The 16651-nt window shown below is 39.3% G+C and overlaps 1 protein-coding gene across 2 annotated transcripts in view; it reads left to right on the top strand.

Moving 5' to 3' along the window:
- The window catches only part of abl1 (ABL proto-oncogene 1, non-receptor tyrosine kinase), a 34324-nt gene extending 20815 nt beyond the window's left edge, over nucleotides 1-13509 (top strand). For both annotated transcript variants that reach the window (XM_089021282.1, XM_089021283.1), the window contains 9 exons: nucleotides 991-1286; nucleotides 3810-4082; nucleotides 5219-5303; nucleotides 5503-5680; nucleotides 7004-7188; nucleotides 8893-9045; nucleotides 9132-9221; nucleotides 9290-9418; nucleotides 10385-13509. In XM_089021282.1, coding sequence (XP_088877408.1) covers nucleotides 991-1286; nucleotides 3810-4082; nucleotides 5219-5303; nucleotides 5503-5680; nucleotides 7004-7188; nucleotides 8893-9045; nucleotides 9132-9221; nucleotides 9290-9418; nucleotides 10385-11916 — 2921 coding nt within the window. In that variant the 3' untranslated portion in view covers nucleotides 11917-13509. The remainder of the gene's footprint in view (nucleotides 1-990; nucleotides 1287-3809; nucleotides 4083-5218; nucleotides 5304-5502; nucleotides 5681-7003; nucleotides 7189-8892; nucleotides 9046-9131; nucleotides 9222-9289; nucleotides 9419-10384) is intronic.
- The last annotated feature ends 3142 nt before the right edge of the window (nucleotides 13510-16651 follow it).

Genomic DNA, 16651 nt, shown 5'->3' on the forward strand with positions numbered 1-16651 from the left:
AATAACTTTAGCTGCTGTTAAATGTCATTTTTTTCCACTGTGAGACGAATAAAGGTACATTCAATTCAATATGCATCCCGTAAATATTAGCTATCTCGCTAGCTAGCTAGCTAGCTATCATGAGCTACGTCCTTGAGAGTTTTGAAAGGTGCTTATAAATACAATGTGTTATTATTATTATTGTTATTGTTATCATTGTTATTGTTATCATTATTAGCAAGCTATCTACCTTGCTAGCTATCTATTTGCTATCTATTTTCGATCTATTAGCTATCTAACTTGCTATCTATTAGCTATTTAGCGATCTATTAGCTATGTCCTTGAGAGTTTTGAAAGACGCTTATAAGTACAATGTATTATTATTTTTGTTATTATAATCTATAACTATCTATTAACTAGCTAGCTAGCCTGCTATCTATTTGAGTTACTTCCGGGTTGAGTGAACTCTGGCGCATGTGGCTGCCGCTGCTCACCCAGTGCAAAACTTATCCTGTGACTGTAAAGTGACCTTGAGAGTTTTGAAAGGCGCTTATAAATGAAACATATTATTATAGTAACCAACAGGTATCAAAGTCAAGGCCCGGGGGCCAAATCCGGCCCGCCACATCATTTTTTTCGGCCCGCGAAAGCATATCAAACTTGCGAAATTCCATGATGCTTGCTAAAATCCGAACCAAAATTTCATATTTTGGGCTGTAAACCACAATAACAGTCATTATTCTCAACTTCAGATTTGAAAAGTAGTTATTCACTAATTTGTTGTGCACTCTAAATGTAATATGCGGAGGGGATTAAACATTCTGTACTTCCCCAAATTCATAACGGCCCTCAAGAGGAAACCATAACTACAAGCTAACGCTTAGCCAAATACTCTATTGGTCATAAATATTGTTTATCCAACAAAATTAGTCTGATTTGAGGAAGAAAAAAAACCCAATCACCTCGGTTGACAATAAAAGGTTTAAAATGGTCCTGTAATTTTATTTACAGGCGAGAAGCTTCGGGTGCTGGGCTACAACCACAACGGCGAATGGTGCGAAGCGCAGACCAAAAATGGCCAAGGCTGGGTACCGTCCAACTACATCACCCCCGTCAACAGCTTGGAGAAGCACAGCTGGTACCACGGGCCCGTGTCACGCAACGCCGCCGAGTATCTGCTCAGTTCGGGAATCAACGGCAGCTTCCTGGTGCGCGAGAGTGAAAGCAGTCCTGGCCAGAGGTCCATTTCCTTGCGCTACGAGGGAAGGGTTTACCACTACAGGATCAATACGGCATCCGACGGCAAGGTGACGCCACGTTGGATAATGACAAGCCATTACAGTAAAGTCTCGTTATATCGATATCGGATATATCGATGGTCCCGGTTATATCGATACTATTTCTATGCACGCACGGAGAAAATTACATGCAAACAGGGTCGGATATATCGATAGTCCCGGTTATATCGATATTTTTTCGGACTCCCTTGAATATCGATATAACGAGACTTTACTGTATTTTCGACTTCCCATTTTGTGTGTTGCGTAACACAAAGTAAGGACGAGTTCGTCTGCCAGTTAGTCTGTTGCCATCCAATAATTGAAGATTAAATTGTCTGTTACCAACATCTCACTAGCATAGACTAAAAAATTACAAAATCCACAACAATAACAATGAGAGATGCTGTGAACATTTCAACAGGATGTATTTATTTCAAGAAGCTCACCCACATTGAACCGAACCAAACCCATGAGCTCTGTCTCTTTTTTGTTTTATTGTATTTTATTTTGCTATTTTTTTATTTTTTGTTTTATTATTTTATTTCATGACATTTTATTTTATTATTTGTTTTATTTTCTTTTTTGGTAATTCATTTTGTTTCATTTTATTTTATTTTTTTGTTTTATTGTATGTTTTTTTATTTTGTTCATGATATTATTTGATTAGGTTTTTTGTTTTATTTTATTTTGCTATGTTTTAATTTTGTTTTGTTTTATTATTATATGTTTGTTATATTGTATTTTATTTTGTTCAATATTTTTCATTTATTTTATTACATTTTATTTTATTTTTTGGCAATTTATTTTGTTTCGTTCTATTTTTTTTTTGTTTTATTTTATTTTATTTTGCATTTTTTTATTTTGTTCATTGATATTATTTGATGTTATTTTTGTTATATTTTAATTAATTTTGTTTTTTTATTTATTTTATTTTGCTATTTTTTTATTTTGTTTTATTATTTTATTTTATTATTTCTTTTACATTGTTAGTTTTATTTTATTTTGTTTTGTTTTATTTAATTTTATTATTTTTTATTTTATTCTATTTTATTTTGTTCCGTTTTTTTATTGTATTTTTTCAATATATTTTTTTCTCTTGTATTTTTAATTTAATTGAATTTAATTTCATTTCATTTTGTTTCACTTTATTTGTAAACTGCTAATGCGCCCCAAAAGTACAGATGATGTGAAGCTTCACCTAACATGACCCATTCCAAAAAAAAACAAAAAACATGGAAAACACTTGTGTGCCACTGCTCCCAGCACTGCAGCGAGGTTAGCCAGCTCGAGGAGCACCGAGCAATGACAAGAATGCATCTAAGCACCAGTGTGCTGCGCGTAATAACCAAGCAGCCAGTGACGCCCATGCAAAGCGCACACAGATGCAGCCAAGTCTTCGCACAGTTGCTATTTTTTTTATGTAGTATTTGTTTTTTGTTTTTTGTTTTTTTTTGGAGGGGTGGGAGGTGAATGTCCAACACAATTCATTCCTGGGCTCATTTGATATTATTGAAGCATGAGTGCTTGACATTCCATTTTTCACAAATGAAATCATGGAAATCAAAGTCAATTTTAATTTGACGGTCAAACTGTCGCGATCATAAATAAAAAAAAAACAAAACAGGAATCTCTTAACTCATTCACTGTGGAGTTTTAGGACTACGTAAACATTCAATTTAGCGTAAGAAACCTTAGACTTTCTTCTTTAATCATAAAAACAGTTAATTCCTAAATTATATGGGTCTGCAGTTATGTAAGATTGAAATGAGGGTGGCTGTCTAAAATAGAGTACAATGCAATGCATACATATTGGTTTAGATAGCACTTCAACAACAGCTGAAACTGGAACAAAGCGCTAATATGGGGAAAAAAGGAAATGCTGCCATCTAGTGGAAAAAAACATTGTCAGAGGCCATGGCCAGTGCTTTATCTGCACCCAATAAATTCCCGAATAAATTTGCGAATGGCAGTAAATGAAGTGAAAGTGCAAAAAATATGTCTGCTTGAACTCCTTGAGTTAAATATTCTAGCCAATTCCTTTTATTTATTTTATGTTTTATTGTAATTTCTTTATGTATGTATTTATTATTGTTGTTGTGGTGTATTTGATATCTATTCACTATCTAGCTAGCTGGCTCTCTCGCTGGCTATCTATAAGCAGTCTAGCTAGCTGGCTATTAGCTGTCTATTAGCTAGCTTTCTATCTATTTGAGTTACTTAGGGTTGAGTGAACGCTGGCGCGTGTGGTTGCCGCTGCTCACCCATAGAAAAAATTATCCTGTGACTGTAAAAGTGACCTTGAGAGTTTTGAAAGGCGCTTAGAAATGAAATATATTATTATTTTCTTTTTTTTAAATATTGTTTATTTCATTTATGTATTCATTCATTTATTTAGCCATTTATGTATTTATTTATATTATTTATTTATTTATTTTACGATTTGGCACGGGTTGGGTTTTGATGCCGCTCCAGTTTGAATTTCAAGCTTAGAATCAATTTGACTGTCTCATAAGTCCCGTCTGCTAATATTGGCCGTCTTCCTCCCGCTAGCTGTACGTGTCGTCGGAGAGCCGCTTCAACACGCTGGCCGAGCTGGTGCACCACCACAGCACGGTGGCCGACGGCCTCATCACCACGCTGCACTACCCGGCGCCCAAGCGCAACAAGCCCACCATCTACGGCGTGTCCCCCAACTACGATAAGTGGGAAATGGAGCGCACAGACATCACCATGAAGCACAAGCTGGGCGGGGGCCAATACGGCGAGGTTTACGAGGGCGTGTGGAAAAAGTACAACCTCACCGTAGCCGTAAAGACCCTCAAGGTGGGATTTGAAAACTTCATTTGATTCCCATTCGCTCTGTGTCTTTTATTCGAATGACAATCGTTTATTTTAATTTGTTTTATTTTTATTATTTTATTTGGGTATTTTTTTTTTGGTTTGTTTTATTTTATTTCATTTTATTTGTAGTTTTATTTTATTTTGTTTTATTTAAATTTATTTTGTTTCATTTTATAAAATGTTATGTCATTTGTTTTGCTATTTATCCTGTTTTGTTCTGTTTTATTTATTTTATTTTATCTTATCTTTTATTTTAAATTAGTTTAATGTAATTTTTCGTTTACTTTTATTTTATTATGCTATTTTTATTTTGTTTGATTTGATTGTTTTTTGTTTTATTTTGTTTCATTTAAATGTATTTTTTATTACTTTTATTTATTTATTTCTATATTTTTTTAGTTCATTTCACATGTATTGTATGTTGTTTTATTTTATTTTGCTATTTTTTTTTATTTTGTTCTGTTTTATTATTTTATTTTGTGTTATCTTTTGTTGTATTTTATTTTGTTTAATTAGTTTTTTTGTATTTGTTGTTATATTATAATTTAGTTTCATTTTATTTTATTTAAATGTATCTTGTTTCTTTTTTATCTCATTTTATTGTATTTTTTGTTTTATTTTATATCGCTATTTTATATTTAGTTCTGTTTTATTTTATTTTATTTCATGTATTGTTTTATTTTATTTTGTTTTATTTTAATATAGTTTTATTTTATTTTTGTTTTATTTTATTTTATACTATTTTGTATTTTGTTTTATTTCATTGCATTTTTTGTTTCATTCTATTTTGTTTCATTTAATTTTATTTTTTTGTTTTATTTTATTTTTGTTTCATTTAATTTCTTTTATGTAATTTTTTTGTTGCTCTCGCGAAGTTTTATTTTTAATTGTCTTTTAATTATTTTTAATCGCAATTGCTTTTTATTCCTTTGAATTTCTGTAAATTCCACAACCTAGTACTTCTGTGATGTTTTCATTCAATATTCAGGTCATTATTTAAAGTCATATTGTTTTAAAGTACTGATACACTGACTGAATATTTCTCAGTTGTTGTTTTTGTTCCCACCACGTGGTCGTAAGATGTAACTACAACCAGCCATATTTTGCTCTTTTTATAGGAGGACACGATGGAAGTGGAGGAGTTCCTCAAGGAGGCCGCTGTAATGAAAGAAATTAAACATCCCAACCTGGTGCAACTCCTCGGTAAAACAGCTTAAATTTCAACGAAAGGCACAGTACAGAAATTAAAACTCGAATCGCCCGATGATTTTCCTAAACTTGATAAATTGCAATCCAAATTTGGATGTGTTATAAAAGTGAAATCGATGATTATTGGTCAACAGTTTGATCCTCATAAACAATGTTAGAAATTCGCTAACTTGGCATTTTCTATTGTGTATAGGCGTGTGCACACGAGAGCCTCCATTTTACATCATCACAGAGTTCATGACCCACGGCAACCTACTGGACTACCTGCGGGAGTGCAACCGAGAGGAGGTCAACGCCGTTGTCCTGCTCTACATGGCCACGCAAATCTCCTCCGCGATGGAATATCTGGAAAAAAAGAACTTTATTCACAGGTGGGCTCTTTTACTTAAGTCTCAATACTTCCGTATGAGTTTAACTAGTTAACCGAGAACGGATTGGGAGCACCCCCCTCCTCCTATTGCTCAGGTGGAAAAAAAGTTGTGTGATGAATTGGACGGGAAATTCCACTGACCACTGACCTCACAAATTGTGCTTGAATGGGCAGAAATATCCTGCCGACACACTCCAAAATTTTGCTGAGGGTTGTACCGGGAGTTAAAAAAAAAATAAAAAGCAATAAAAGAAATACATGATGGAGGCACGCAGGCATGAAACTTCTTCACTAAGTTATGTCAATATTTAATTTTATTATATTTACATATATTTGATTATTTAGGGATCACATGCTGTATTATTTTCCATTATTTTTGTCCCTGTGTTTGTGGACGTATTCAATATTTCCCATCTTCGAATATTTAAAAAAAAAAATTTCATCCTTAACTCAGCGGTTATCTTTGTATTTTCTGCATAATATTTAATTTTTTCTAATATCTCAGCATTTTTCATGCCTATATTTTTCATCTTAAATGGTTTGTGTATGTACACTATCCTGTGACTGTAAAGTGTCCTTGAGAGTTTTGAAAGGCGCTTGTAAATGAAGTGTGTTATTATTATTATTATTATTATTATTATTATTATTATTATTATTATTATTATCAGCATTATCAGCATTATTATTATTATTATTATTATTATTATCAGCATTATTATTATTATTATTATTATTATAACACGTCATTAATATTATTGTTATTATTATTATTTTTATTATTCACCCGTATGGTTACTTTTTTGACACTAAGTGTACATGCAATACACAAAACAACTCATGTGCAGAGTGATGCATCATAATTCATTCCTAAAATTACTAATTTCCTAAATTCCAGGACTCAGCCTCACTTCAGGAAGCTAGCTTAATGCTAGCATGTACTGTAAAACACTATTCATAGGATAATGAAAGTAGCATCAGTGCTGCGATAGGAAACAATGGATATTTTGAATAGCAATGGTGGGGCAACACGTGTAAACAGGCAATTGAACAATACTTACTTGGGTATATTTTACTTTTGAAAAAAGAAATATATAGACAATATATACTGTATTCTTCCGCTTACTAAACTTTTTGTGTATTTATTGTGGCAAACTGCACACACCACAAGGATCTACAGATGGCCATCTCTCTGTATTCATACAGAAAATCATAAATTGTAAACACAATTAAGAGCTTTTTTTTCATCAAAATAAAAAACATTAAAAACTCCTTTTATTTCTTAAAACCCAAATCCATCACTCACCCTCTACGCGTTTTCCTGTAGGGACCTCGCCGCCCGCAACTGCCTGGTGGGCGAGAACCACCTGGTAAAGGTTGCAGACTTCGGCCTGAGCCGGCTAATGACGGGCGACACGTACACGGCGCACGCTGGCGCCAAATTCCCCATCAAGTGGACGGCGCCGGAGAGTCTGGCCTACAACAAGTTCTCCATCAAGTCGGACGTTTGGGGTACGTGTCACACCCGCGCTGGGATAAATTCATAACAATACAACACAATACAATACATACTGATTTATATCGTACTTTAACATGGACAAGTATCATACACAGGAAATAAATCAGTCACAAAGATAGTAGAAAGCAGAGCGGTGGAAGGGAAATCATATTGATGTCTACTTTCACCCCCATGTTCAAACATGCGGTGTACTTCTAATCGTTCACGTTAGCTTTTTGTTTATTTGTTTACTCGCCAAAAAACGGACAAATTCTCTCATCTGAAAAACAAGCAAGTTGACCACCTCCTTATTTACGAACGCAACATTTTCTAATTTTGTCTTTGTTTCACATTTGCAAAGCTGTAGAAAACGTTTTGCTAGCATAAAGCATAGGTGTCAAATACACGGCCCGGGGGCCAAATCTGGCCCGCCACTTTATTTTATTCGGCCCTCGAAAGCAAATCAAACGTGAAATTCCATCATCCTTACTAAAGTCCCAACCAAAATGTCAAATTGTCCCACCTAAACCACAACAACACATTATTTGTTACTTCAAATTTGAAAAGTACTGATTCATTAACTCATTCACTGCCATTCCGGATTTTTTTTCGGGAATTGGTTTTTCTTGCAGAGGGTGCCGATAAAGTGCTGGTCAGACCTCTGGCAATGTTTTTCCCTCCCACGAGGGTGCAATATTTGCCCGTTTGTCCATGTGTGCGCTTTGTTCTAGCTTCAGCTGTTGTTAAAGTGATATGTTTATTTATTATTATATTATTTATTTACTATTTATTTGTGTATGTATGTATGTATGTATGTATGTATGCATTTATTTATTTTTACTCCCAAATGTATATTTAAGGAAAAGAAGAAGCTATCTAACTAGCTAGCTGTCTAGCTAGTGATCTCTTAGCTATCTATTAGCTATCTATTAGCAAGCTAGCTTTCTATCAATTTGAGCTACTTCCTGTTAGTTATATAGCTGAAAAGCTATAATAATAATACATTTCATTAATAAGCGCCTTTCAAAACTCTCAAGGACACTTTACAGTCACAGGATAGAGCTATCTAGCTATCAATCGGCCATCTATTTGCTATCTATTAGCTCACTAACTTTCCATCTGTTTGAGTTACTTCCGGGTTGAGTGAACGGTGGCGCATGTGGCTGCCGCTGCTCACCGACAGAAACACATATCCCGTGACTGTAAAGTGACCTTGAGAGTTTTGAAAGGCGCTTATAAATGAAATGTATTATTATTACTATTCGTATTATATAAATCAATATGTATGTATTGTAATGTATTTTGTACAGTTGCCCCCATTTCAAGCTCAGATATCTCCATTCCCATATAACTTAGGAATTAACTGATTTTTGTCTGATGAAAGAAGATAGTCGAAGGTTTCTTACGCTGCTTTGAATCTTTATGTAGTCTTAAAACTCAATATTCTGTGGGTCCTGGAAGTTGAGTGTTAATGACAAAAACCCTGGCACATCGTGTGGCAGTGAATGAGTTAATTTGTTCTGCGCTATTTGGAAGAGATTAAACATTCTAATGGCTTCCCCATAATCAAAACTGCCCCCTGAGAGGAAACCGTAACTACAACGTGGCCCGCGGGAAAAAAAAAATACGCTTGACACCCTTGTTCAACTTTGACCGAAATATATTGCGCGTTTTATTCTGAAAATCCAATTCAAACGGGACTCCGTGTACACCCGCAGCATTTGGCGTCCTGCTATGGGAGATCGCCACCTATGGGATGTCCCCTTACCCCGGCATTGACTTATCCCAAGTGTACGAGCTGCTGGAAAAGGACTACCGCATGGACCGACCCGAGGGATGTCCCGAGAAAGTCTACGAACTCATGAGGGACTGTGAGTAGTCGATGGCAGAAGAGCGGCTACAGTTAGCATAGCACTGCAAGTGTTATTTTTTTAAAACCCCTTCCACCCCCATTTAGGTTGGAGGTGGAACCCTTTAGAACGTCCGTCTTTTGCCGAGACTCACCAAGCCTTCGAGACCATGTTCCAGGAATCCAGCATCTCCGACGGTGAGTCTAGAACTTGTGGAGTTCCTTCTCCCCGTTCGACGTTCATTTGACGTGGTGTATATGATTAGAGGTGGAAAAGGAGTTGGGCAAGAAAGGGAAGAAGGTGACCTTGGGCTCCATTCAGCAGGCTCCAGAACTTCCTACCAAGACCAGAACGCTGCGCAAAAATAAGGACAGCCGGGACGGAGACAGTCCAGGTGAGGCGTCTTTTTTTGTTCTCGCTCAATATGCAGTTTAGCTAACGTCGTGAATTACAGTGATACCTAGGCTAACGAACTTAATTGGTTCCCAGGCAGAGTGTGTGAGGCGAAAAGTGTGTATCCCAAAAATTAATTTCCCATAGGAAACCATTAAAATGAGAATAATCCGTTCCTAGGTCCCCATAAAACATGATTTTCTACTAAATAAGCCATAAAACTACACAGAATTTACCTAATTTTATGTATAATAAATGTGCTATTGTATGTATAATAAATGTGCTACTGTAATGTAATGAAAGAAATACACTGCACTGTATAATAAAGTTGTTTTATTTACCTTTGTGATGGTCGTTGATGGCTTGATGGAATGGAGTGGCCGCTTTCATCAGCATTAAACACTTGATGAGGAACATTGCCTTCTTCTTTTACCATTTTGAGGAATGATCCCTTGTAGGTGCTTTCTCTGCGATAATTTTACCTTGTTCCTCATCAATTATGTTCTGTTTAGCTGGGTTGATAGCTTTTTGCAGATGGCTTGTGCGGGTTATTTGTGGAACCTGATTGATGGGATATTTTAACCTTGCAGTCTACACTCTGCCTTTGAACTATCAAAGTTTAAAGGAGTCCAAATTTCACTGTTTTCTATCCATTTTCTCACTCTCTCTCTGTCGTCTGCCTATCTATTTAATGTTTAACCCCCGCCCCCTTTCACTGCTTGACCAATCACGTGGCTTTCACCGAAGACTGGGGGCGGGGAATAGAGGACAAAAACAAGTCGGCTGCCATTTTCTTGTTAGAACGGCCTCGTTCATCACTCATTTTGGCGCTCCGTGTGTATCCTAAAAAATAGTTCCTATGCCAAGGTTAAATTTTCATAAATTTAACGTTCGTAAACCGAAAAGTTCGTAAGCCAAGGGGTTCGTAAACCGAGGTATCACTGTACTGATTTTATTCCCTCCCCAGATCCGGCGGACCCTGACGTGGCCCTTCCCTCACCGATGCTCCCAAGGAAAGAGCGCCCCCTACTGGATGGCAATCTGAACGAGGACGACCGGCTTCTGCCTAAAGACAAGGACAAAATACGCAGTGGCTTCCTGAGCCTGATCAAAAAGAAAAAAAAGAACGCCCCGGCGCCCCCCAAGCGTAGCTCCTCCTTCAGGGAGATGGACCTCCACCCCGATCGGCGGGGCGGCTGTCCGAACCCTCGGGACGGGGACTGCTTCAACAACGGTGGATCTTTGTCCATCGGCGACGAACCCTCAAAGTCCCCGGCGACGAACAATAACGGCACAAATGGAGCCCCCACTTATCCTGGACCGCTGTTCCCCCGGAGGAAGGGTGCCCCCGCCGTGCCCGGCAAAGCGGCGGTCACCCCTCCCAGTGAAGACGAGGTGATAACGAACTCTAAGCGCTTCTTTTGGTCCTCAAGCTTACCCGCCGGTTCAGACGGGACTCAGTGGAGGTCGGTCACCTTGCCGAGGGACTTGGGCCAGAGACGCTTTGACTCGGGAACCTTCGGAGGCAAACCGGCGCTCCCCCGCAAGAGAACCAACGAGCAGAAAGGAGATCCCGCCCCTCGAATGGGCACCCTGACGCCGCCTCCGCGTCTACCCAAGAAGGCGGAAGAGTTACCGGATGAAGCGCAGAGAGACCCGGAGCAGAGTCCCGGATCCAGTCCTCAGGCTTTAACCCCCAAGGTGGTCAAGAGACCCGGTTTCCCGGAGAACTCCAAGACCAGCGCCCTCCACGCCGAGCTGCTAAAGCCTAGCGTATTCCCGGCGTTGGGCGCCGCCGCAGATGAATGCCGGGCGCGGCGGAACAAGCACAACAACGACGCCCGAGAGAAGGGCAAGTTCCAGAAGCCCAAACCGGCTCCGCCGCCGCCCGCCAACGCCAAAACCACCAAAACCACCCGCGGTCAAGACCACGCACCCCTTTTGTCCGAAATCAAAACCAAGGGGCTCCCGTCCGCCTCGGACCCCCAACACGGAACCACTCCCGGCGACGGAGCCAAGAAGCTGCCTCCGACTAGCAACTCCAAACCTCAACCGCTCAAGACCTCCGCCTCGGCGAGCGGCTCCCTGGGGGGCGAGCCGGCCCCTTTCATCCCTTTGCTCAATCCCCGCCGCTCCCTGCGCAAGACGGCCCCGCGACAGTCCTCGGAGCGTACGCCCAACTCGGCCGTCACCCGCGAGATGGTCCTGGAGGGCGCCGAGCAACTGCGCGCCGCCATCGGACGCAACTCGGAGCAGACGGGAAGCCACGGCGCCGTCCTGGAGGCCGGCAAGAACCTGTCCAAGTACTGCGTCAGCTACGTGGACTCCATCCAGCAGATGCGCAATAAATTCGCCTTCCGCGAGGCCATCAACAAACTGGAGAGCAGTTTGCGCCAGCTGCAGATCTGCCCCGCCGCCTCTGGGGGCGCCAACGCGCAACAGGACTTCACCAAGCTGCTCTCTTCCGTTAAGGAGATCAGTGACATCGTTCAGAGGTAACGGAACACCCATCACAAATTCCAATCGACTGAAATCTGCCCGAAATCTGGCGCCAGGATACCACCTGTGGTCTTTGTGGATGCAATCAAAGGAATATGAATGAGTTTGAGCCGATGTTGAGAAACTGTGAATGAGTCGTCGTCATCCTTGAAATCACTCCAAAAGTGCCTGTTTTCAAAATAGGCCGCCTTCCACTTGTACCCGGAATCCATTTGTGCCAGTCAATCCCTGATAACCCCCTACCTCCTAATTTAGGGGCGACACAGGCTTTTTTTTGTTTCATGTGTTCTTTATCGCGGTGTTTTCACTTATTTGGCCAAGGCACATACTGGTAACATCCAACTTACGACCGAGTTCCGTTCCGACCAAACGGTCATAAGTCCAAACGGTCGTAAGTCGAAATACATTCAAAACGCTGAATAGAGACTAAACGACTCGCAAAATTGTCTTGCGCGTTGCCGGCCTGCTAGCGCGTTGCAATGCCAGGCGTAGAATTAAAATTTAAAAAATTGGGTCTTGGTTGTAAGTAAGGGTGGTCGTAAGTCAAACCGGTCGTAAGTCGGATGTTACCTATATTTTACATACAAAAAAAGTGACCAAACAAAAATGGCACCCAAAGTATCATACTTGGAGGGTGTAAAATATTATGCAGTTGGAAGAATTTGCCACTTTTTTTGTCTTCTTTGTTTATTTTAAATGTTTTTCAGAGTGCTTGGTGTGAAATCGAGTGTGTAAATGTGTGAAATTTGTATGTGAGAGATCTTAGCGTGTGCGAATGGGTGTGTTTTATAATGTATCTTTCAGTGAGTGCTTCAGAGAATGTTTATGTATTTACTACTTTGTGTGAGTGTGTTTCAAAAAAAGGCTTCCAACTGTATATGTGTACTTTTGCACCCCATATATTCGGAATTTTGTACGAATTTCGTGATCAATGAAGTGAAATTTGGGCACAGTGGTTGGTAATCACTAAATCATGGCGGACGTCGACGTTAAGTTGTGACGTCATAATAATTAACAAAATTCGGGTCACCCGGCGGCAGAACATCCAAGATGGCAGCCTGGTTCTTCACGCCGCCGAGTCGGACGTTCAGCACAAAAAAAAACAACAACAAACAAACAAAAAAAACCTGGCGGCAGTTGTGGACAATGTCTCGAAAACGTTTGTCAAACCCCGACTCGTTGCGACAACAAATCCAAGTGTTCTTTTCAGTGCCTTGCGAACGCTGCCTTGTTTGTGCCTCAACATTCGCAGCCATGATGACGACAGCCAAGTAAGTTGATACGTTAATTGTTGATACGTTGTGCCTTCGAGACTTCGACGTTAAATTGCCATACAAAAAATACAAAAAGTCAGGAAATATGATTAAGGAAAAGAAAATTATAGTCTTAGTCTCGTGTTCTTTGAAAGGAACAGGATATTTTTTTTAAAAGCCATCAGTAGCAGCTTCAACAATTTAGACTCGAAAGTGCGATGCGTGTTCAAACGCGGTATGTTCACAAGAGCAAATGGTTTCAAGTGTTTTCAGTATGAGCGTACGTGGTTTTTTTTTATAATCTAGTGTGAAATTGTAAAAATAAAACGTGAGTATTGGACCTTCTTGGACTTTTTTGCCGTAAAAAAACGTGAGCATTGGACCTTTCTGGATTTCGGTGCCGCGGTACAATTGCTTGTTTTTTTTTGCTAAAATCGTACGTACCACTACCCGTTTTGAGTCGTGGCCTCGTCACCGACTTGTAAATATGTTTTCTTACGCCTTTTTTTTAGCATCACGGTGCAATTTTGTTTGCAATAAAATGACACACGCTGAAAAATGAAACGTTTTGCTTAAAACGGCCTGAACTGTGTGTGCGTGTGTGACAGTAATGTGTCGTTTGCGAACGAGCCGGTTCATAGAGCTGGGATATCTGTAGTGAACGAAGAGAGCCGGCTCCTACTTTTGGTGCCATTTGAGTAGGTCACTGGAGATCGGTGTAGACAGGTACAGTGGACAAATGTTATCACATTATGCTGTTATTATCCAATTACTGTATTATCAATTTTACGAGTTGGTAATACAGCATTACTTATGTAAAGCAAATTACTGACTGCTGATTATTAGACCAGAGTAACCACAGGGAATGTGAATGTTAGTGGATGCTCTCTGCACATATAAAGTCACACAAATAAAAATATTTGATATAGTGTAGTTTTTTACAGGAGTAATTCGTTTTTAACATTTTACATGATTTCTGGTAGTTAATTAATTTAAGCAACAAAAAACAGAAGCCATTTGGGAGCTAAAAGGGCCAGATATTATTAGTGAGCCGAGCAAAAAGAACCGGCCGGCTCTCTGAAAGGAGCCGGAATTCTCATCACTCGTGTGCGTGTGTGTGTTTGTATGACTAGTCTTGTGAGGACCACTATCATTTTATACCATACGCAGTGAAGACTTTTTTGACAAGTGAGGACCTTTTGGCCGGTCCTCACAAGTTTTTCGTTCTAAAGGCTTATAAGGGGTCTATATATGCATCTGTTATGTTATATATGTTATATGCAGAGAGGTCCTCACAAATTCAACCCAAAAGATTTTTTGGTGTGTATTTTAATTTCACTTGGATACACACACTTTTTACTCATTGTGTCTGTGTTTATGTGTGTGTGTGTGTGTTTAATGAAAGGGAAAAGTTCATACCACAAAAAGTAAAGCAATATTTTAACCAAATTCACTATAGGGGTGAGGACTTTGAATGTAGCCATTGAGAAACCTCACTCCTGCTGTTATTTCAGTTACAAGTCCACTTTTTATTGCTTTGTTTAAAAAAAAAAGTTGAAGTAGGAAATGGGGTGACATTTAGTGTGGTTCTCACGAGTTATCCGGACCTCACGAAACCATTGAAACAGGGGTGTGTGTGTTGCATCAGGGCACCATAGACGAGACATGGACAGGTTATGTATAATGTATTTTTTTATCTCTGTCTAGAAGTCTTTTCATTAAAATCAGTATGTCAACATTTTTTTTAAATCATATACACGCAAAAAAACGCTTTTCAATGTTAGATCGTCTCATTTGAAAAAAAAAATGTACATATTTACGTTGTTTACTTTTTTCCTTTTAGTCGTGGGACAGACAAAAGCAGAAAGTGGTCACTCAAACAGTAAAAGATGAAATAAAGAGCATCCCCTTTTCTTAAAAAAAGAGTTAAGACAACAATGCAGGACTCATAAAAATAAATACAAGTTTTACACATGAGAAATCTGGCAGAGTTCAGTAGTGTGCGGATGGAAATTGAGGATTAAAGGACAACCGACGCCTACGGCCAAGTTGTGTCCATAATTTGTAAAATCACTTCAAATGACTTCTACTGAGCGTATTTTACAAAGATTCCACCGCATATAGCTATATTTTACCTTTTAAGACTCGTGCTGAATATTTAGGAAGTCTTGTTTTGACGTCACGTCTGGAACGGAGTTGATAACGATGCCTGACGTGACGTCACTGAAGGAACGCTCTTGACTAAAAGTGACACACAATGCATTTTGGGTACTTGGTTTGGTCTGAAAACATCGTGTTGATGGCGAAATTAGAAGGAAAACACATAATTAACACGATGGTGAATCATGTGTTGCACCAAGACTACTATTTGATACTAGTTGACACAAATTCCCAGCAGACAAATCAGCCCATTTCCAACGGAGCTTGGGCGCCATTTTGTGCATGTTCTGGGACGCTAAATTGGAGTCATGACGGCTCAAATTGATAAGTACTTCTTTAATCGATTGCAAACATTTATGTCTGCCTCTTCAGAACTATTTGAATCATAGTCATAACTGGATGAGTAACAAGAAAGCATTTTCTCCGAATCTGAAGCCATTGTTTTAATTCTAGAGCAAGGCGAAGACGTCCTGTCGTGACGTCACGAACAAGAAGGTGGGACCTTCTGAAACTCGGCATCTCTGAGGTCATTTTGAAGTAGTTTTGGGAAACTTTAACTCATTTTTATTGGTGTTTTGCATGTGACTAAAAAATATCAGCCTGCGTGTTTTGGGTATTTCAGATGCTATCAAACGTTTTTCTGATGTCAGTTAGGAAACAAAAAAATGGTGTCGGTTGTCCTTTAAGTGAATGAGTATGTGTGTCTCGTTTACATACATTTATTATTAATAGAAACTATGTTACAGAGTATCGCCGCGCGCCCCCGCCACCTTTCGGGCAATAGCCCACTACTAACACGTCAAACTGTACAATGTCCAGATGCCACCTAGCCAGGGCATAATCACATAGTTAAGCAACAGATTTATATACACAGCCGTTCATTCAGGAGTCACTATAGTACACACAAAAAGTGGGGCTTTTTGCCTGTTTGTGGGGGGGGCATGCTGCTGCTGCATTATAGACAAGGAGGCCATTTTGAGGACCAGTCAAGGCCATGCTGCTTTCGACACTCATACTAAAAAGGAGAGAAAAAAAACACATTTAATAAGCCAAATTTAGGAAATGATTAAGACTTTAAGGCAACAAACAAAATGGTGCTTGTGATATGACGATGCAACCATTTGACGCTGGCTTCGAATTGATCTGCATAAATGGTGAATCCGTTTGTCTCATTGTTCCAAGTTGGAATCACTTCTCCGGAGCTTGCAGGGTCTCTCTGTGTTTATGTAGGCTTTCTGCGGGTTGTCCAGCTTCCTCCATATACTTTTTAGCTTCGTTAGTCTAAATGTGAATGGTGGTTTGTGATGTGGCGTGATTGGTCG

Source organism: Hippocampus bargibanti, linkage group LG18 (assembly GCF_051943395.1).
Source record: "Hippocampus bargibanti isolate YZ-2025 linkage group LG18, ASM5194339v1, whole genome shotgun sequence".
Lineage (NCBI taxonomy): Eukaryota > Metazoa > Chordata > Actinopteri > Syngnathiformes > Syngnathidae > Hippocampus > Hippocampus bargibanti.